The sequence below is a fragment of the Mchenga conophoros genome, linkage group LG23 (genome assembly GCF_057382185.1).
Source record: "Mchenga conophoros isolate Kocher_MC1m ecotype Shallow Benthic linkage group LG23, M_conophoros_male_GT1.1, whole genome shotgun sequence".
NCBI lineage: Eukaryota > Metazoa > Chordata > Actinopteri > Cichliformes > Cichlidae > Mchenga > Mchenga conophoros.
In genome coordinates this window covers 9710699-9733092 of record NC_140547.1, presented here as the reverse complement: position 1 = coordinate 9733092, position 22394 = coordinate 9710699, and the positions used below count along the sequence as shown (strand labels likewise).

General features: G+C 40.1%; 1 protein-coding gene across 1 annotated transcript in view; it reads right to left on the bottom strand.

Annotated features, from left to right (window-relative positions):
• Positions 1-5933: 5933 nt before the first annotated feature.
• Positions 5934-22394, bottom strand: part of reps2 (RALBP1 associated Eps domain containing 2) — a 31339-nt gene continuing 14878 nt past the window's right edge. The window contains exons 8-19 of the mRNA XM_085264766.1: positions 19289-19457; positions 19148-19201; positions 18843-18921; positions 18154-18222; positions 17765-17813; positions 17541-17677; positions 17157-17218; positions 16955-17044; positions 13287-13373; positions 13064-13197; positions 11762-11867; positions 5934-7253 (exon numbers count right to left, since the gene is read on the bottom strand). Of these exons, the coding sequence (XP_085120892.1) occupies positions 7185-7253; positions 11762-11867; positions 13064-13197; positions 13287-13373; positions 16955-17044; positions 17157-17218; positions 17541-17677; positions 17765-17813; positions 18154-18222; positions 18843-18921; positions 19148-19201; positions 19289-19457 (1105 nt within the window). The 3' untranslated portion in view covers positions 5934-7184. The remainder of the gene's footprint in view (positions 7254-11761; positions 11868-13063; positions 13198-13286; positions 13374-16954; positions 17045-17156; positions 17219-17540; positions 17678-17764; positions 17814-18153; positions 18223-18842; positions 18922-19147; positions 19202-19288; positions 19458-22394) is intronic.

Genomic DNA, 22394 nt, shown 5'->3' with positions numbered 1-22394 from the left:
CTGCTGCCCTAATGCTGGTGTGTTTTTCACTGTTACGAAGTAAAAGAGGTGGTTTTTAAAAAGAAGCATGTGGGAAGTCCCGGAGTGGAGTTCCGGGGATGAGTGGATCCGGACTCCGCCTGCTTCAACCCTGTAAACACTCCACAGCAAACGCTTCAGATGCATTGGAGGCATAGCAGAACGAACACTACAGAATATTAAAAGAGCAATTAATTAAAAGGCCATATTTTTAAATTATTCTTATTATTCTTCTAAAGTTGTTCTTTTTTAGAAAAAGCATGGATGTTGGTTTTCTTTGCGTTTTGGGGATGCACAGTGAACAGGAACACTTAACTCCCTGCAGTCTGGTGGATTTCCTGCACCAGTTTATGCTATAGCATGAACCTCATGTCTTTGTTTACGTAAAGAAAAACACAGAAATCAGTGACTGGGTAACATTAACTGGACTGTAATGCAGTGAGGCTCTGGGGCATGATGCATTACTTTCAGGGAATGTTATTTGTATAGCCCAGTATCATCTGTAATGGTTCAAAGGTCCTCACAGGCATACAAAATATATTAAAAGCAGGGAAAAGACAAGCAAACAGGCAAACATATATGAAAAATACAAAGTATTACTGAGGAAAATGTGCATCTGCTTTGCATCTAAATCTGATAAAACCTGTGGTTAGTAAAATGTTTTTACAAAAGTGCCACTACTTGCTCAAATTAAATCCATACAGGTTATTTGCAGTTAAAAGTCCTTAACAGATGGCCCATAAGCTGTTAATAAGACAAAAGGCAAATGCAGTCAAATAAAAAAAGAGGAAGGTGTCATGGTCCCTGTGCCTCCCCGGCCAGCCCAGTGTGGCCACAAGTGTTTGTTGTTTTTCTCTCACTCTGTCTCTCCTACCTGTCTGCCTGGGCGGAGCTCTGATTGGGCTCCTGCCCTTGGCCCACGCACCTGCAGCTGATCTCGAGCGGATTGCAGTTCTCTGGCTCTTAAGGCTGGGGCTCTGAGCTGTTCGTCGCTGGAATATTGAGTAACTCTCGTTAGTATTGCCTGGCTTCCTTGCGATTCTACTGTTCCCGTGTTTGCCTTCGACTTACCCTCGTCTGTGTAAACAGGTTTACCTGGATCAGCCCTTTTGTGACCCCTGGACCCCGTGAGTAGGAGAGTGAGCTGAGCTGCTTGTGTGGAGACTGTTTGGACGAGGAGCAGAGCGAGTGCGAAGAAGTGTGTCTCCCCAGCCAAGTGATCCCCGGGACCCTGGTGTTTCCCCCCCCTTCACGTGTATATAGTGCACCAGTGTGATTAATAAAGTGTCGTTGAACTGTGCTACCTCAGTCTGCGCCTGAGTCCGTTCCACTCCCGTGACAGAAGGAAAGAGAGAAAACTAAGTTAAGAAGGTTAACGAAGTGTCTTTAAATGTGCTTGGAAAAAACATCGCGCAAACAGTTGCTTGCTTTAAAGGAAGATATATGCTAAACTGGGAGACAAAGAAGGGATTTCATTATTGGGGTAATATATTAAAATGTCAAAGGTCTCACACATGTGCACCTCAGCAGCTACTGAGATTAACTGAAAACAAAAATGTTAGTTATCATTTTCTTAAGATTAGTTAAGAAACTTCTGAATTTCTTTCGAGAATTATTTTGAGACAAAGTCCTGATGTCTGACCTCCTCCTTGTTTTTCTTTCTGGCTTTAGGAACCTGCCTCCACCTGCAAAGCATCAGAGGAGAGAAGGACACACATAAAGGAGAGAAGGAGACACTTCGTGTCATTGTTTTTATTTTGATTTTAGTTTACCATACAATATTCAGCAGCGGTATCTACGGTTAGGGTTTAATAAAAGCTTTGGCAATATTCAAGTTATAAACACATCACATGTATTACGTGTCATAGAGAGGGTGTTTGCTAACTAGATGTTGGGGACATTCAGCGCATTCATGCCAACCATTATGTTTTTTAGCTTTTGAGTTCTTGAGACTGCATTTGAGCTCCAAAGTGGCTGATGTGCAGTCCTCTATGCCATTCAGCTACGTCTCTGACAAGGCAGATGTCTTGGACTGCAGCTTTCTCCTCGCTCTGCTCAGTTCTCCACCTGCTGCATGTCCTGGTTGATGTGGCCCTGCAGCCAGCAGCAGATCTCACCCAACAATTTGTACTGCTGCCAACTGCAGTCCAACACACTGGAGCTGGAATACAATACCAGCCTGATCAGCATGCAGGTAACGAAACAGAAGGTGGGATGGGCTGTGTATCCGAGTGCTAAAAATGATGCATTTGTTTCAATGTTTCACAAGAAGCTCAAACAACACAAACATATTAACACAAAGTAAGTCATGTTGTTTTTTTTTCTTTAGTTCTAGTCTTAAAGTAAATCCAGAGTATTAAAATCTCTTAAATCTAACTTAAGCTTCAGGAAGTCTGTTGAAAAAAAAGAAGACTTGATTTAGTTTATTTGCTATAGGGATATCCAGCACATTTCCTTCATTCACTCTTGCGCAGTAAAACAACAATAATTCAGCTTTCACGTTGTCATACCCCTGTGTAGGTTAATCTTCACTTTTAACTCTGTTTGCAGACCTGACAGCCTTAGCCGAGCTTCATTCACATTTGCTGAATGAGTGTTTAGTTAAATCCCACCAGCTGACGGGGCCAGAATCGACAGCTCCAAAGCCTTTCCTGTGGCCTAGCTAATGTCCACACCAGAAGTGCAACCTTTGCAAAGCCCAGCCGCGGACAAAGGCGGGACGAGAGAAGCTCCGTATGTCGTCATCTTTGAGTAATGGTGCTGGAACAAAAGGCCGAACTTGAACAGACAAAAGCTGGTAATCTTTGTTGTGAGAAGAGTCAGCTTTAACTTGAAGTGAGCAGGGGTGATATGGACACAGTTTACTTACCGTGAACTGAGAAAAACATGCTCTCCACGTCCACAGATCACAACATTAAAAAGCGCTGACAGGTGGAGTGACTTATAATATTTTTACAACCTTGGCGTATCTTTTGTGAAGATGTGTTGAACTTCAGCATATAAAAAAGGTGGTGCATACAGCAAGGCCCTGCTCTCTTCCTGATGCATGTTTGGAAATGAGACAGCTTTGAATATTAGATGCATTTCACAGGCACGCTTCCTGTTTTATTTTGGTGTCTTCTGTTGCTCTATTTTTCCCACCTCTGATTTCCTGATTGAATCCTCCTGCGTCTTGTTTCTTGTTTCTCAGTCAGACCTCTGTATACATCCAGTCCTATCTCCTCCTCAGCCTTTTGTTATTCTTTATGTTTTCTGTTCCTTTTTGATATTTTTAAAGTATCAGCCATCGGAGCTGTGGTATCTCACTTAGGTCCTCTGTCAAAGCACACTATCTATGTCTTGATATGCCTTTATTTGGCTTTTAGTGTCATTTTTATGTCATTCATTTATATGGAGATAAAAATGGAGGCCCGGTTAATTCTCTGTGTTGTGTCTGAGAACACAAAATATCAATCCATCTGTAAGAATCATTAATACTAATAAGCACGTGCAGAATAATCAGGCAGCTGCTGTTTAAGTGGGAGACGGTTATTATAAGAGCAGGCTTATACTTAGAGGCACATGGCTGACATACAGTTTCCTCATCACGCTCAGTTGTCATCCTGAAATGCAAACCAAACATTTTTAAATAGTATTTATAGTTGAGTGAGAATGACTCTCTGTTAAGCCAACTGACTTAATGAATGCACACAGTCCTCTCCCGTTGTATAAGATGAAATAAACCTATAGTGTGGATGGAGTGACTGTAAGTTGATGCAGCAAGTACCGACATGCAGGATTGTGCCAAATATTGGTTATGGCGCAGAGGAATTACGAGCGTCTTGTTGTCGTCTGGCATCCTGCGTCTGCTTCCCAGACTGAACTTATTTACTCAGGCTCATTCATTTTCTCAGATGCCTCAAAAACTTTCTGCCTTTTTTCCTTGGATTGAGTATTGGTTTCTCTTTTCTATTCCTTAAAAATGCCCTGGGAATTCAATCATGCAAAAGAATTCAGCGAGTATCCGTCTTTTCTTGGTCTCGGTGATAGGCTTAATTTAGTCTTGGAGAAAACTTCACATATTGGAAACAAGTCATAATCAACTACTTACAGGAGAAATTAGAGATGAAATGAGCGACTAAAGCTGGGATCAAACTTGCTTGAGGATTTGCACGTTCCAGAAAATGTGAGGTACTAAATGGGAAACAGCATGGCTGACACGTGACAAGTGCCAAAAACTGCAGTTCTTCTAACGGCCACTTGAGGCAGACTCTGAAGGCAAGCCATTCCCCACAGACTCTGATGTTAGCTGCTGTGAAAATTACACCCTAGTACAAAAATAGTTTGTTTCTCTATAGCTAAATCCTCTTCATAACAACAACATCGAGAGTTTTTCGATATCTTATCCATTTGAATTTTTTAGAGGCTTAAAATGAGGGAGGCGGAGCCACTTTGTCTGACACCTGGGACAGCTGTTAGCTGCAGCCAACAGCTGTCTGCTGGGTGTTTCCTCAGCAAATGCAGTCACTGAGCTGGAGCTGTTGAATGTTTTGCAGACTTAAAAAAAAAAAAATCATACTACTCCAAAACCAGAATTTTTAAATATTCAAAGTGAAAGTAACTATATTTACTCAAATACTGTTTAGTAACACTTTGAGATACTTAAAGTATTTACAATCTCAAGTAAATAATATACTTTTTTTTGTATAACAAGTTGAGCAAGTACTTTATAGATTATGTTTAACATGCTAGCACATGATAATAAATAAATAATAATGGAAAACTATACAGTAGATAAGATTTTAGTTGACTTTATTTTTGATATTTATGTTTTCTAATACTTTATGCATTTACTTAACTAAAACTTTCAATTAAATTATTTTCCTTTTAGCAGCTTATTTATAACATTGTATTTACTAGTACTGAGTACCACCTCTCTAGCAATGTCATTTAGCTACTAAACATATGGCTAAATAGGCAGTCTATATTTCTAGCAAACTACCAAAATGTGACACTTCTTGATCATAAGAAGAACTTGATCATAATTCAAAATCATAACAAACAAAGAAAAATACCACATAAAGTATTATTAGTGGGCTCAGTAGTGTAGGTGAATATGTGAGATGAGAAGTTCTGAATGCCATGAACCAAATGCACTCCACTGGAGCCTCTTTCAAAGCTCCAGTGGAGTGCTTTGAAAGAGGACCAGCACACCAGGCCCAGGTGTTGGCTGTGATGCCTCCACTTAGTACCTACAAGAAAAGCTGCCACACAGACAGGAAGGTGGGACAGAGAGGGTCTGCAGATCACCAAAGTTACTCCAAATTACCCTCATGGGGGGATATGCATTTAGTACCTAATGTTATGTCAAATTTGCCAAGAACGTTAATCCCAAAGATCACGACTCCTCCTCCTCTGTGGATCACGAATATAAAGAATAGCCTTAGCTAGTGAAACATTTTGTTTGGACCAACATGCCAATTAGCCAACAGACCAAATGAGTGAGCCAGCATTCTCATCAGCTCCTATAACACATTTGTAACTAATAAAAAACAGATGATGCATGATAATAATAACAATCAGAGGAGCTATTAGAGACGCGAGTGCAGCACATGACTGAGAAAGCGGCCCATCTGTGGGTGGTGTGTCTTTAATGAGAGCCAAGTGTGTCAGAGGATATTTTGGGATGGCAGCAGCAGAAGGTCTGGGAATACAGCCATCAGTAGTGATCTGGGTGACCCTCGGTTGTTGTGTCTGTGTCACAGAAAAGCTCGGCTGCTTTGTGACTGCCAGAAAGTTTCGACTGCTGCCCGTTTGATCTCTCCTGCCCTCATACCCAACATGTGATAACGGTTTCTCAGACATCTGTTTATACATCCAAATTTAGTGGAGCTGTTGAGGCATCTTTATACAGCAAACCAGTGGTAATAAAAGCATTTCAAGCAACAAAAATAGACTTTATTGATTAGTTCCATTGTTGTCTTAAGACCAGAGCTCAGTCGTGCACAGTTTCAGATTCATTTACATTCTCACATAAGTTTAACACAATCATGCAGTTTCAGGCTTGCCATCTCATTATCACAATCATGATCCAACAGTAGTGTGAAAAAAAGCAATAAACACATGACCATGCCTGCTTTTTCAGCCAGTCTTTAAATCTATCATGACTATTAGATGATTATTGTGCTTATTATTTCATTTTTTAGCCGTTAATACTGATTTGGGTTTTGCTTTGTTATTATAACAGCAGATTGGCTGTTTAGAAAAAACTCTGAGTTTAAAATAATCTCGCCAATAGCAGATGTAGATTTTTACTAAGGAAAAGGCAATTTACGAAATCGCAATTATTATGAAGAATAACTGTTGACATTGTGAAATCTTTTTTTCATCAAGGCCAACTCTGCATGATAACAAACATAAAGATGTCAGGCAACACTTACATCAAACATGTAGCAACTTCACATGAAAATGCTCATATTACATACAAATCCAGTGTCGACATTCGTCACATGTGCTACGGATACAGTCCTCAAAACACACATTTTTTGTGGACGCTCAAAATGTTTTGTTAAATCAGATTCATTCCACATCCAATGTTTTATTTTTTGCCATCCTTTGAAATGTGCACTTTTATTTTTCCTTCCAGTGCAAACAGCGTAAGAACGAGAAATCAATCTGTAGCACCATCGCTTGTTTTATTGTGTGTGTGTGTGTGTGTGTGTGTGTGTGTGTATATAGATGAAATGTGGTGCGTAGAAAAACATGAAATCTGAGAAGATGGGCTGGACAGAAAATAAGATTTTTCATAATCATGGATAGATGTGCAAACACGTCCTGTAAACCATAAAAGATTTATGAGAGAACCTAACAGTGAATCACAACACAAATAAGTTAGAAAGTCATAAAGAAAACATTGTACATGTGCATATTATACAGTGATTAAAAACACACGGTTTAGTCCTGCAGAGCATCTTTAACAATAATGCAAACAAACACATGGACTCGAGCTGGAGCTGATAATTCAAGAAAAGTAACATCCCTGTCCGTTGAGTCAAAAATGCACTTTGCTTCCATCGTCAGACAACAACCACTTGTGTCTTGGCTTAAACATTTGTGTTTAATAGAGAAACCGATGCGCGCCCCTGTGACAGAACGGGAAGGTGACTCCGATCAGACTTCGGGCTCAGTCATGTCGAAGCCAGAGGCCGTAGGAGCTCCAGCTGGGACTCCAAGGTGACCCTCTCCTTATGAACCACCTGCAGCCAAGCAAAAGAAAACATGACCTCTGATCGCTGCAGTCTGAACAAGAGATGCACCTCAGGCGGTAATGACATTATTTGCTTTGTTTTCTGTGGTGACGACGGCCAAGAACAAGGTTGAAATCTGGCCAACGGCCCCAAAAGATCACAGTGTTAATTACTACAAAATATGAAAGTGCTGGAAAAAAATGAACAGCTTGCAAAGATTTGAGATACAAGATGACTTTTACAAATTGTAGAACGAAGCAGGAAATCTTAACTAAAATCAGGATTATTAATGTGCTCCCTGCGGGCAAACGGTAGAATGGTAGCTTCTGGCTTTCGATGCAGTTGATTGCAGTTTTAAACTGAGAAAAATGTGTTTTTCACCCTGAAAGCTTCATGTGGATATGAAGAAAAATATAATGGTGCAAAATTCCAGTGCACATCATATTTTGAGGGCCTGTGAATTAGAAATTATTCATGGTATGAGGTAAAATTTTGCAAGCCTTTATTAAATAGAAGAGAAAAAAAAACTGAGGGCATGAATGGGAAATACAGGATCTTTGACTGAACCCCAGTTCACATTAAGAAACATCAGAGCAGTATTAAAGCAAACATTTTGTGTTAATATCCCAAAAACAGAAACATACAATAACAACCATTCTTTGAACCCAAAGATTTCAAATAATGATTAAAAGTTACACTTTGAAACACAAAACACTGCAGACAGACCGATTACTGACTTTTCCGTTCATCACGGGCACGGTGGAAAATAAAGGCTGTCGCGGCAGCCTGCTTTTATTACTGGATTATTGTGTCAAACTGCGCCCGCTAACAGCTTGTGTCAGACCTCTGTGCAGATTCTCCGGTGTGTTACTCCTGTGAAAACTTTGGGCAGCTTAGTGTTTAAAATAAATCACTGATTATGGAATTATTTTCTTTGATGTATGCGTTTTTCCTGCGTGGCGCCCAATCACATGCCTTCTCCCAGACCTTGTGAACCCCTGCACAAAATATGGAACTGATTATGTGAGTGGAGAGTATGTACAGCATTAATATTTGGAATCTGACCTTGTCACTCCCAACATTAAAGCACAAAGCTCTACACAGCATGGAGGGGGAGAGACGATAATAACTTGCCCCCAGGGAGAGGGTATACTGCAATAAGAGTATAGCAGGAGAGTTAAGTTAACTGCCTGTTTGCTATGGTGTGTGTGTAACACGATTAATCCCCTCAAGTGGCCTCTAATATTCATTACACCCCCAATATGAAGGTGTTGGACAGAACGATGGAAACTCCCTGACTAATCTTAAGACTAAGGGTGTAGCTAAGGAAATATTACAGTTTGCCACCTCAAGTGGAAGAGACTGAGTGAATGTGGAATATTTACAGCATTAATATCTGGAATTTAGGCCCTGACCTTGTCGCTCCCTAAAAGAGAGCACAAAGCTCTGCACAGCAGGAGAAAGAGGAGTGAACACAATAAGTGCCCCCAGGGAGAGCGTACACTGCCATGTGAGTATAGCAGTAGACTCAAGACTCAACAATGTAAAAAGATTAATCCCCCGAAGTGGCCCCTAATGTTCATTACACCCCCAAAAATGTGAACTGAGCATAATAGGATTCTCCCACTCTCAGTGCTGTACTAGCTGTAGGCCCGAAAGCTTAAGATTTACCCTGAAGGTGGCAACAGAGGAAAGGTCACGAGGTCAGTTCTGATGTGAACGTGGAAAATAAACAGAGTTAATATTAGACACTTACTTTTTGGTGTCTCCCCACTCTGCACTAGAATAAAGGTCATAAGGTCACTGATATATCGAGTTGAATGCATTGCACTTATTAGACTGCTAGTGCATGAAAAGCTAATATTTTGGCTTGAGGTTGGTGCTCAAATGGAAAAGATTTCTGTATATGCAGAGCATGAGACCTACATTTAAACTGGAAATTCAGACTAATAGCATTGCTGGTGGATCATGTCTATCCAGGCTAAACTTGAATAGGCCTGCACCTGCCAACGTATCTTCACTGAACATCAACATTCTTAACCGTATCAGATGAAAACTTCATCGGAATTAACAGATTTGTTGGAATATTTATGCACTTCCTTCTCTGGGATAAATCAAAACCCCTGTTGGATTTTGTGTTGCATGCAAGTGCTGCTCAGTTGGACAAATTTCCAGAGTTAAGAAGCTGTTCCTCTAACTTTATTATGCTCACGTGCCTATTATCGTTTTGTTTTATGTCATTTAAAAACGAAAATGACTCATGTTTTTTTATGTATATGTCCCACTATAGTATAAATTACAGTCTTGAAAAAGAACGTTTTCACATGACTCTCTGCATTTCTGTGAAAAACTAAATGCATGCCATGATTAGGCAGCTTGTAAAAACACCTTTATCAGGAATAACTTGACGTAATCTCTGTATGACTTTATCAGTGTCTTACATCACTGTGGAAGAATTTTGGCAAACTCATCTTTACAGCTTTGCTTCATTTCATTCAGGTTTGCAGGCACTTGTTTATGCACGACGTTTCAGGCAGGTTGAGGTCTGGGCCATTGCAACTGCATGATTCTTCTCTTTTTCAGCCATTCTGTTGCAGTTTTGCTGCAGTGCATGTGCTCAATGTTCTTTTACATGATCCAGTTTTAGCCAAACTTTAGCTGTGGGGGACACAGCCATTTATTTCTAGAATATTTTGGTATACAGAGGAATTCATGGTTGTCTCAATGACTGCAAAGTGCTCAGGTCCTGCGGCTGCAAAACAAACCCAAATCAGCACGCATCCCCCACCATGCTCGACAGGTGGTATGAGGTGTTTATGCTGATGTGCTGTCTTTGCTTTTCTCTAAACGTAGTGCTGTGTGTTATGGTCTGACATGTCCATTCTGTCCGTCTAAAGGACGTTGTTCATGAAGTTTTGTGGTTTGCTCAGATGCACCTTTGCAAACCTAAGCTGTGCTGCCATGTTTTGCAGTTTCTCTGAGAATTGCTTAGTCTGAGCTTGTGGTGAATTTACTCAGATGTCGACTGCGGCATTGTGGTAAAACACCCAAATTCTCCAGACCATCAAATTGTTAAAATGTCTGCGTTTACAGAGCTGTTCACACTTGATTAGTGATGATTATTTAATCAAGAGTATCTGATTAGCAGCACCTGGCTACTACTTACCCTCATGGAAAGATGTACTCAGTATTTCACAGGACTGCACAGAGTCCTGTAAAAATATATTTTATGTCCATATATATGCCTGGTGGTCATGGTTTCCAGTCATTTTTATACATAAGGACTTCAGTCATCTCTATCAACTGATAATGGTCTAATGGTTCTCACCTAATATTACAAAGTAAATGTAGGAAGATTTTCAATTAAAAGTTTCCTATGATATTTTATTTTCATCAGCCATGTTTCTCAGCAAGACTCATAACCAAATTTGCTGACTTTTCAAAAAAGTGTTTTTAATCAGTGATTCTGACAACATATTAATCCACCCTTCATTTATGGATATTTTTCTTTAAACTTTCTTGAACTGTCTTTGTAAAAAGTCAAGTCTTCCTTTCCATCCAGCCTTCCTTCTGTCCCCACACATGCACACACCCTGTTGTAGTTGGATGCCTGACCGGCCCAGGCTATATTTTGAAGAAGACAGTTGTGAATGCCAGTGGCTGTTTGGTATTTCAATAAGGCTCAGGTCTATATAAAGACACATATGCCTTTCTCTGCAGAATTCCACAGATACTTTGAGGACGTGGGAGAATTAGAACGAATAAATATCATTCCAGATGACCTTTCACAAAGGGAAAGGAAACATAAATCCTTGAAATCTGAGAACAAAATAGCCTCTTTGCATGATATTTTAAGATGTTACAAAGTAGGTCCTTTGTTGGTAGCATTCTTCTCCTTTATATTCCTTTTCCTCTGTTGTATTAAAGCTATAAAAGCCCTGCATGGTAGCGTGAAGGTTCCGCTCCTGGATCATTTATGAGGAGAATGACAGGCATGCAGCATGTGCTCCAAATGTGAATGAGAGTGTGTTCCACGGGCAGATCACCAATGCAAACAGCCAAGTCTTTGCCATTAGTTCAGCTATGACTGATGGGCAAAGGAGGGCAGACAGTTGAGCTTGAGGCTTTTCACAGAGTTGGATCGGTAGGAGCGTTTTGCTGTCAGCAGCAAAAGAGCAGAACTCAACTTCTGACACACGTTTGAGGGGATTTTGAAACCGAGTTAACTTGAACACTACCACGCTCTTGTGGTTGCAGCTGAAATGCAATGTTTAGTACTTCTGTTGTTTAATTGAACTGTCAGAGTTAAAGGTACACTGTAGTTCTGTGTGTCAAGCGGGCACCCTTTATATGTGTTTTCTAAGCACTGCAGGGCTGGTTTTCCCATTTCCCAGAGTCTTGAAGGAGGTGGAGGGCAGGGAATGTGAGAAAGTTGTAAATGGGCACACACCGCTACAGCAAAACCCAAGTGGTATATACAAAGTGTCATGAGCTCAAAAAATACCACATGAACTAACCTTAAGTTGCTGCTGGAGTTCGCTATTAAGGCGTGTCAGCACAGCATTGGTTTCCCTGTTCTTACGGATAGCCTGCTGGATCTCCCTCTTCTGTCTGGGCAGCAGTCTGAAAGAATTTCATACAGTTTTTATTTGCTATTAAATAGAATTTTAAGGTGAATAAAACAGCATGGCATGGCTATAACAATCTCCAGTTCTTCCAGCTTATCAGAGGTTTGAACTTTGCACGTCAGAAGAATAAGACCAGTTGCAGGGGTCGCTGCAACTAGGAGGCCTCCGCTGTTATTGATGATCACCGTGTATCGCACTGACAGTTTCAATGAGCAGTCTGGTCAATAAGGAGACAGAAGCACACATGGTAGAGTCATTATAGTGAGTTAGAGTGTGCCTTAATGTCTGGTGAATTCCCCTCTTTGGGTGGGTTTTGTGGGTTTTACGATCACTTAAGAACATGTAGGTACTTTTAAGAAGCTCTTTGACCTGCATTAACTCATTTTTCTGGCCACTTGAGGTAGAGCAACAAGCTGTAAACATTGGTATATTTTACTCATAAAGTTTACAAGAACTTTGCATGCAGTGACCTTTAAAGCTTGAAACAAAAACTGCATTTTCTCCAATTTGAGGCTCCAAAAGTTAGTCACCTGACAGTCAAGTTGTGTGTTACAATGCTCAGAAATGAACATGTTTAGAGTCTGACAGAAAAAGGGTTTTTTGTTTCTATTGTTTTTATAATTTACCTGTTTTGCTTCTGGTAGGACTTAAAGTTATTAGCTGCTGCTTTGACACCTTTCAGACCTTTGCTAGGCCTCACTTGATCTAATTTGAGCCACTGAGCTGGATCTCTCCACTATGTGTTTGTTGTGCGAGTGTCTTCTGAAGGTTTTTTTTAATGGTTTAACGAATAAAGGTTAAAACCTGTTGGTCATTAAATGCAAAGCTGGTTTACGGCATTTCCATGTTGGCTTCACATTTTAAGACCTAGAAGCATCAACGGTCACTGCTGGCTTAAAATAAATGATTAAGTTGAGGCTTCAAAATACAGAATCCAAAATTAATGAGTGACAGTGGCCAAGTCCATCTTTGACATGCAGGCTGTAGGCTAACACATTTAAGAAAACCTCACAGTATTCTGTCAGTTTATCACTGCAACCAGCGATTTATGTAGTTATTCTCTTATATAAAGCAATGACTACACCAAATTTAACACAGGTTAGTGTTCCTGGCTACATTTTAACCACTGCTAAAAGTGGTGGCTATTTTTAGCCAAAGTGATCAGTGTCACAAGTTAAATGTTTGACTAACTTTTGAGGAGTTTTAGCAGGAGGAGGAAATGGCACCGCTGGCGGAGGTACAGTCTCCAGGTTTTGGCTCTCTGGGAGATATTTCCTGCGAACTGGCTTCTGTGGAGGTTGATTGTGAGAGGCGGCAGTCATGTCCTGAAACCATAACAGATGAAAAGATAGAATTATTGTAAGAAAGACACTGACTGTTACACAAGAGGAGTGGCTCAGTGAGCAGTCCTGACCTGTTGTGAAGGATTCGTCATGTCCTCAGTGCTGAGCCCAAATCTGGAGTGTGGCCCCTGATCTTCAGGTTTCACACTGCTCTCCTCCTAAAGGCAATAAACCAAAAAACTTGGCTTGGACGTTTGTCATGTAAGATAGATGATAAAAGATCTATTCCTCCACGGAGAAAAGAGTGTTGATGCCATGATGAGGTGAATTAAATTGAGAGAGGAGCTATAAAGAGGCAGAAAGAAATGTGCTGGCCCTGACCGTGTATAAATCAGCACCTTCCCTGCAGGGACTGCGATGTAGGGCTCTCCAGACACGGCCTGCTCAGGGGCAGCCATGATGGATTACTTTGCTTTTATTGCATCACCTTGCTGCCTTATTCCTTTGTTTTAAGATGTTTAATGTGTCACCACATGGTTTTTAGGGCGAAAGTGTGAGGACAGGCCCTAGTTTTGTGAAAGTTGAAGGCATTTCTTACAGCCTTTCCCATCTGTTAATGTTGGATTTAGTGAATTTGATCCGCTAATTTGTCCGGGCTGCAGTCTTCACTGTGGCGGCAGTGGGCTTTCGTGATGCTTAAAGCAGGCTCCTGTTGTAAATTGTACCCAAGAAACCTAAAAATGCATTTTGCTCAGAAACACCAACTGACTTTCAAATAAATGGCCCTGAGATTCACTGCTCCATTGGACGCGAAACACAGCCACAGCATGGAAACATACAGACGCTGTAGTAGTTGCTACAGCGGCAAAAAAACCACAGCAGAACCATAAGCAGAGTGTGTGGTCAAATCAGCTGCAAAGGCTGGTATTAAAGAAGTGCCATCACTGTCAGTTTCTAGAGCGTGCAGTTTTAAAACTTTCCTCATTCAACTGGAATATTTAAGAGCAATGAGACAAAGGAAGCTTATTCAAACAAGAGGAAACAAAACACAAACTGGACACAACAAATGAATCAAAAACAGACAACTTTAACCTTGTCCAACTTTCTGTCTGAATGTATCAATGCATGCAATGGATCAACTGGACTCTCTCCACTCCTGGAAGAGACCAGTGGACCTTGGTAAGCACCAGGGGCGTAATTTCCAGGGGGTTAGGGGGGTTATGACCCCCTTAATAATCAGACCCAACCAATATACCACCCCACCCCCCAATGTTCAGCACAAAGTTGCACTGATGGTAAGCACGCATAATAACTGAGCTAACAGATACGTTAATATGTTCTACTGTGGCAATAACATAGACTGTACCTAAAAGATGGACATGGTTACAGTGATGCCACCCACTGGTTTGTTAACTACAAATCTCTCACTCGCAAACTTGGTGGCTCAGTCACAAAGCAGGCCCACCCTAAAAATAAACCCCGATTTGGTCTCTCATTTGCTCTGACCACAAATTTCACGTTGCGTTAAATACAACTTAAATCTAACAATTGAGACGTAAAACGTGACATCAAAGCTTTTACTGACCTCACAGATCAAGTTTACCATTAGGGTCATTTCTCCCAGGCTTTCAGAAAATAACTAAATAACAATATCAGTACTTCAACAAGCTTCATTCCTCCCTCTAGTTTTCTCTTAAATGCAGTGCATGATGCTTCAATAGTGACCACCTGTTTTTCACCACATGTAGGGCTACTTTGACTTCAGCGCATCAGGTATAGTAATACTCACTACAGAATATAGCCTGTAATACAGTAAGTAATGAGTGATTTTAGACATAGCCATGTACTTAAACTGCTCCCATGAGTTCCCCACAAAAGCAGGTGTCAAAATATTCACACTTAACTCAAGATTGACATGTTTTATGTAAAAGGAAGTTATTTTTAAGGACGCTTATACTTCACTGATTTACAATGCCTCTCTGAGGAGCTTGGGCTGGTGTGGATTTCTATTTGCCTTACTAAGTGAGAAATGTACATCTTATAGCTACCTTTGGGATGATCTAGTGCAGCTGGTTTTAATTAAGTAAAACACCATGTGGGGAGACAGAGAGATGGCCGTGCTCTATCGTGATGGGGAGGAGAAGAAAGAGTAATGGATCCAAGGTCAGAGTGAGAGTAATGAAAGGGCACCTTAAAGATAAGTGATGACAAAGACAGAAGTTAGAACTGAGTGATTTACAGCAGTGGTCTCCAACTGTTTTTGCGCCACGGACTAGTCTATGTCTGACGATTTTCACCGACCGGCCTTTGATGTATTTATCCGCAACACCTTAAAGTAAAACCAGTACCGGTACAAAAAAAAGAAGATTTATTCATAAGACCCAGGAAAACCGAGTTAACAATAAAAACAACTTAAAAAATAACAATAAAAACCATAAATTTTACATTCGAGCCTCAACTCTCACGGCCCTGTACCAAACAACTCACGGACCGGCCCGGGGGTTGGGGACCGCTGATTTACAGCATTCAAAAACTAGAAAAAACCCCACATCCACACCAAAACGTAGGCAGATGCTGGGCCAATAACAAATCTAATCTATGCACATTTTTAGCACGCCACAAAAACTGACACTTCAAGCACATCTTGTCTAATGAAGAGTATGATTTAGAACACACAACACCTGATGCGAGGGGCAGTACTGAAGCAGGAGCTGCTTTGCCTTTTGACCTTAAAACTACATATGATTTTTGTAATGAAAGCCAGAGGTTTGGACGCCATAAAGCCAGAAAAAGCTGCCAAAATCGCTTCACTCCCACAAGAAAAACAAATACTGAACATAGCTGCGCAAATACAATAACCTTTGAGAAAGGAATGGGGATTTTTTTTCCACCTGCAGTTCCAGGAAATGTAGTGCAGTAAAATACAGTACTTTTCCATGTGCACACAGCGTTGATTATGGCTGTGGGGTGTGCGGCTCATTTAAACAAACACACACATTGATAAAAGTACCAAATGCACCACAGTAATTAGCGTTTGTGTTACTTATCATACGGCAGCAGTGAAGTTTATAAAGCGATTCATTAGAAAGCAACCACAAAATCAGCTCAGTTTTACAAGCAGCATATGTGCTGAAGGACACGGAGGATTCTGAAGTGAGGATACTTCCTAATATGGTGCTTACCCATGATTTTTAGATTAGGCTTCCTACTGAAGGAAGAGGAAATGTCTAAGTTGTCAGACTATGGAGAAGTACAAAAATGACACAAAGAGAAAAAGGAAGTGCTCTTCCTGAGAGGATGCAGGAGTATTTCAAAATAAAATAAATGATGAGCAGAACCATCAGTTTAATTTATTACAAACCTTTCAGCATTTTCACAGGTCCTTAAAGCCAACTATCATTAAAAACATACTGAAAGGAACGACTCGTGTATTGCGTTCAATTCAGTCTGAATGTAACTCGCTTTAAGAAACTGAGTAGCACCACTGGAAACTCTTTGAGTAGTACCGCCTTCTCAGGAAGGATTTTTAACAAATACACAATTTAGGCTTTAAAAAGCCATCTAATTTGCATGGACTTTCATGTACACTTCTGTCAACCTTTTCATTTATTTGTGTCTCGTAATAGAAACTCATACTTTTCCCAAGCACGTCTTTGATGACACTTTTATATATCTGCGATGGAAAGTTGTGAAGTGGAAAATGCTGACGTTTCTTTTTGTAACTGCAATTTGTGTTGCTGTTTGCTACATTTGCAAATTCCAACTGAAACAAAGGCAGACGTTCAGGTTTAATGCTCACCTCTTCTCTGAAGTGACTGAAGTCAGCAAAGTTTGGCTGCTGCACTTTGCTCTGGACAGTTTTCTCCGAAGCGCCGATAAAATGAGAAACCTGACAGGAAAGAAGATTTCTGTCACTTTTAATCTGAGAAAAAATGATGTTGTTGTATTGCTTTGCTCAGCATGCAGTACTACCGTCAAAATCTTAATCAAACAGGAATTACCTGCGAAGCTGTCGGTCTAGGAGGGAGGGCTGGAGGAGGCAGCAACCATCCACTTTTTACTCCTGGAATCCCAAGTGAAAAGCTTACATTGCAATGATGTCATACCCCTGCTTTGCTCTCGGGATACAGATTTCCCTCCTTAAACTCAAATATACCATGCACATTTATAACCACAAACTGAATGGCTCTCTTGTGAGTCTCTCACCTTTCAGACTGAATACTGAAAACCACGCATCTCCATTTCTGCTTTTGTTCCCCGTAAAAGGAGAACTGGCATAAACGACGCATATTAACTCAGTTGCAAAACGCACTGCTGCTCCCAGCTGTTTGTGCTTCTCACCTTCCGTATTGCAGAGATAATATGATGGGAGGAGCAGGTCATACCTGGAGCGCCCTGCTGGAAGAGCTTATTGAGGTCCAGCGATGAGGCCCTGGAGTGGGTCTTCTGGGGTCGAGGGGGAGGGGTGGGTGGCTCCTCGGCCTTCTTCATAGCGTCTTCGATTGAAGTGCTGGAGTAGGACCTGGAGGTCACACGGATGAGAAAATGTAATAATGGTTAATGAGCAGCTCAAGTTGAATCATTTTAGTTGGAGTGGGTTCATTGTCACCTTGGTCTAGTTTTTGTCTTCATCTGTGGATCCAGATCTTGAGGCGGTTCTGTAAGAAAGATGAATACTAATAAGTGTGCTCATTTTCAATCAATCATCTGTAGGCAGATAATAACCACTAGGGTTACTTTTTATTTTTATCTTTCACCAAAAATATATCTTACATCTAGCCAGGAGAGAGTCGTGCGCTTAGAAAACGCAACCAAATCATAACAAACAAGCATTTTCACCGAAACAGACAAAAGAGGAAAGATCCCCAACTCAGAGAAAGTACTGAGGTATTTGTGGCACCCCACCAACCCGAGCTCATCTGAAACTTGTAGCACATGATGTACTTTTACACAGGAACAGAGAAATCTCCCCCATGCTAAGGGAAGGGTTAGTTTCACCTGGCCGCTCAGGAAAAGCACTGAGCTGAAGAGTTACTTTGTCTTGAGATGTCGCGAGCATCTTCACATCTGTAGACACAGTAAAAAAGAAAGATCAGAAATGACGATGCAACAAAAAAAGTGTTTTTTTCCCCCCCGTATTTAAAAACTCTGATAAGCAATAAAGACCTTTTGCCTTAACTCTGCTTAGACTAATAATGTCTTCATACACACTCGGCCCCCAAGGGCCCACTCTGAAACACCCATCCATCAAGAGCATATCAGAGCAGCATTTACTCACTACTTAAGAAATTATGGTTCACTGAATAGATTTGCTTTATTTCAGTATCGCATAAACTGAGATCTTTTTTTGGACTAAGAAATAACATATGTTAGCATTCTCTCTCTGCTTTGTTTACTCTTAGAGGATGAGTGGGATAACAGACATGTATTGTCCTTTTGTTTGTTAGTGTAAGGAAATTACCATACTTACTGTATGGTGGATTTATTTCTGTGCAAATGGCTTGGAGAGAAGAAGTACTGAAAGAGCACCATGGGACTTTTTGAGAACCATTATCCCAGTTACTATAGTGTTATACCTTTGGGAGAGTACCTAGTTCAAAGTGAATCTGTTTTACATGTGATTTTAATAAGCATAACTTTTTTACATTTGTTACTCAAAAAAACAAAACTAATTGCTTTATAATTACCTTGTTTACTAGATTCTTCTTTCAAGTCTTGTTTCGTTGAGGTTAAGCTTGGCTGGAGTCTCTGCATAATGCTCGGATCCTAAAAAAACATGGCGCGAAGAAAATCAGGATGTGCAAAGACTGAAATAGTTTAAAGTGTGCATTTCAGGAAGTAAAAGATGCTCTAAGCTCAACCTGTTGCCTGGTATGCAATGTACTTGAACCTGGTTGTTCTGTCTCGTGTTCAGCTTGCTAGTGCCCCCTACAGGCAACAGGATGAAACTACAAATAAACATTTTAAACAAACCACTGACGATTTGTTTTACCATCTGATTCGGCCTCCGTCCAGGATCCTCAAAGACAATTAAAGGCCCTGTACTCTGTTGAGAAAGCATGGTATAAAGAGCCCAAGTCTGAATAAATTCATAGCCCAAATAATTAATTTTTGCTACTTGTGTCCGTCGTACTTCATGAGTGTCCGGTATGTCCTCTTCGTGCTGCATGAACCCCGGCCGCAGGCTGGGAGGCAGCGTCTCTGGGAGAGGGTAACCATTCTTTCGGGCCACAATCAAGTGGAACGCTGTGCAAAACTCAGAAAACGTGAGAGCCCCATCTCTATCCACATCACTCAGCTCCCTTTAAAAGAAATGACACACAAAGAATATATGCAAAACCTGAGAATGGAGCTGTGAAACAATAATAACACATAAAGCTGCATGAAACTATTCTGTTAACACTTTGTATTTAAGTTTCGTGGAAAGCACCTGGTAATCTGTTCAAAATTCTTGGAAAATATAGCTTTCTTTGAAACTGAATCTTTATTTAAAATCAGATAAAGATTAATTTAGTAGCAGGCATGCAGCGCACGGACCACAAAGACTACTTAAACCAGTAATATGTTAGAATCAGTTGAGCAGAAGTATATAAATTACAGTCTCCAGTTTCATAAATTTGTGACATATTACCAAGTTCTTTCCAGGAAACTATTATAATTACAGGGACATTAATCTGAAATTATACACCAGTAAAATGAAGTGTTGCCACAATGTTTACTTGGCCTTTTAAACATGATACTGCATTAGCGGTTAGCAGGCATTCTGTATAGATTTTGTCTTATTCAAAATTTATTACAAGTGAAAGCTAAGCCATGACATACTGTATAATAACATAAACTGTGAAGATATAAGCAAATACTCTTCTGTCAACATTACAGAAAGAGTTTGACGCTGACGCCAACCTCTGCTGGCAGGCAGTTAGCAAAGCTATTGAGTTATTCTGATAGCCTGCTTCTAGCATTATAAGCTAAAGCTAAGCTAACTTGCTGCTACCGTCATATTTTTCTTTCTTAATGTTAATATTCAATTCAATTCAAGGTTCTTTATTTGTCACATGCATAGTTATACAAGTATAACACACAGTGAAATGTAGCCTGACACGCTCCTCGACATGTGCAAAAATGGGGGGGGGGGGGTAGAGGAAGAACATTATATATATATATATACACACTATGGCACGATACCGATTCCGATATCATAAATTTGGATATCTGCCGATACCGATATGAATCCGATATAGTGTTTTTTAATCAACAAAACTGTTTTTTTTTTTAAATATCTTGCTGCATTTTGTATAAGTTCATACTCAAGTTTAAAACAACAACTACACTAAAGCTATTCTGTTATACCTGTATGAAAAAAAAAAATATTTCATAGTTCAGCAATACTGATCAATCTAATAAACTTAAACCTACACCATCCTCCCTATTCTGGTATTTTAAAGAGTACTTAGCGTAAATATTAAGCAACCTAACTAATAGGGTTCCAACTCCCAGCAACAAAAATAAAAAAATAAAAAAATAGGGAACCACCCCTCACGCTCCACCTCATGATGCTTAATCGACGTAATCAACCTTAATTTGATGCAGTGTGAAAAAAAAAATGCACAGAAATCAATTATTTTTCAAGAAATATTAAATAGATTCAACATCTTTCTTCAACAAAATTGCAGACTGCACAGATGGTACCTTCCCAAAGGAAAAAGTACTATAGCTTACTAGGGTATATATATTAGACTTAATAGTCACTATATACAGTAATTGACTTCTATTCATTTTACATCAAATTAAAACTTTGGGTGTAAGATTCGGATAATTATTTATTAAAAGCGAGACATTTTAAATGAGAATAAGAAAGAAAAGTATGTCTTTGTGCCCCCTTTTCCCTGTTAATGCCCTATCGGCCCCCCTGGCTAAACTTTGCTAGATCCGCCCCTGCACAGTTACCAGCGTCAGCTACGTAGAAAAAGATCCTCGAGTAGAAAGTAATAATAAATAAATTCTAACAACAGCTGATCAAGCTTAAACGTGCTGCTGTTGTTCAGCCGCTGGTTTCCTCTTTCTGGTGCAAAGTGGGCCAAAAGCAAACCAGAGAGACGTACTCGCGACAGAAAAGCCGATCAGCTGATCATTAAGCAGTTTCATGATTGAAGTAGCAGCAGGAGAGGCAGTCGCTCCATATATCGTTTGTTAAGCTTAACGCAGGAATGCTTTACAAACATTCAGAGATGGACTTACACACTTGCTTTACTTCTCTCGGGGATAACTTTGTCGGAGATGAAATGCCAGGTTGCTAGCAAAGCTCCAAATGCTATCCAGACCACCGACAGGTCCCGCATGCCACAGCCGCTCTATCACGTGATGCATACTGCTCCGACGTGCTAACGTTCTGAGATGAGTTACAGCGTGTTGCAAGTTTTGTGAGGTGCTTTCGTGATATTCAATGGATCGGATTACATTTTTTATTTTTCTCCGATATCCGATCCAGTAATTTAGGTCAGTATCGGACCGATACCGATACGTAATATCGGATCGGTCCATCTCTAATACACACACACACATTGGGTGAATGTGCAGTAGTAGCAGCAAGCAGATGAATTCTGTACATTAATATGAATAGACATCTGACTATTTTACAGGATAGACAATATAAACATATTTAAAATTAAAGGTAAATTGTTACTGAGTTAACTAACGAAAGCATAACAGTAACACAGCAAAAAAAGGAATCCCCAAATGTCCAACTTTTAAAAACAGGGAGTAATAGCCTCATGTCTTTATGTTCAAGGTTTTCTTACTCAGTCACAGACTAGTTACGTAAATAAGCTAATTTGACATTTATGTTTGCTGATCTCTGTTTCATCCCAGCAGCCAAGATAAGGTAACCTAGCGTGTTGACTAGAAATACTGTAGACTGTATATACTTGTATTCATTTATTATTATTAAATTGACGTAAACTACGATACCATGAGTAAATATTTTAGTGCCAATAATAATATAATAATAAAATGCCAATTTAACCACCAACTGCTGTTATATGGCATTTTATGTTAATGTTTATCTGCTTACAGCTTCATTCTTCCCATCTAGGAGTGAGTAGAATTACATGAAAGTAAATAATCATAGTTCCAAGGATATAAGACTAATTTTGAGACTGCCTAAACTCAGCATTACTCAATTTACCGAGCCATTAAGAAGACTACTGTCTTCACCAGTGGGTTATAGTTTGATGTCCATA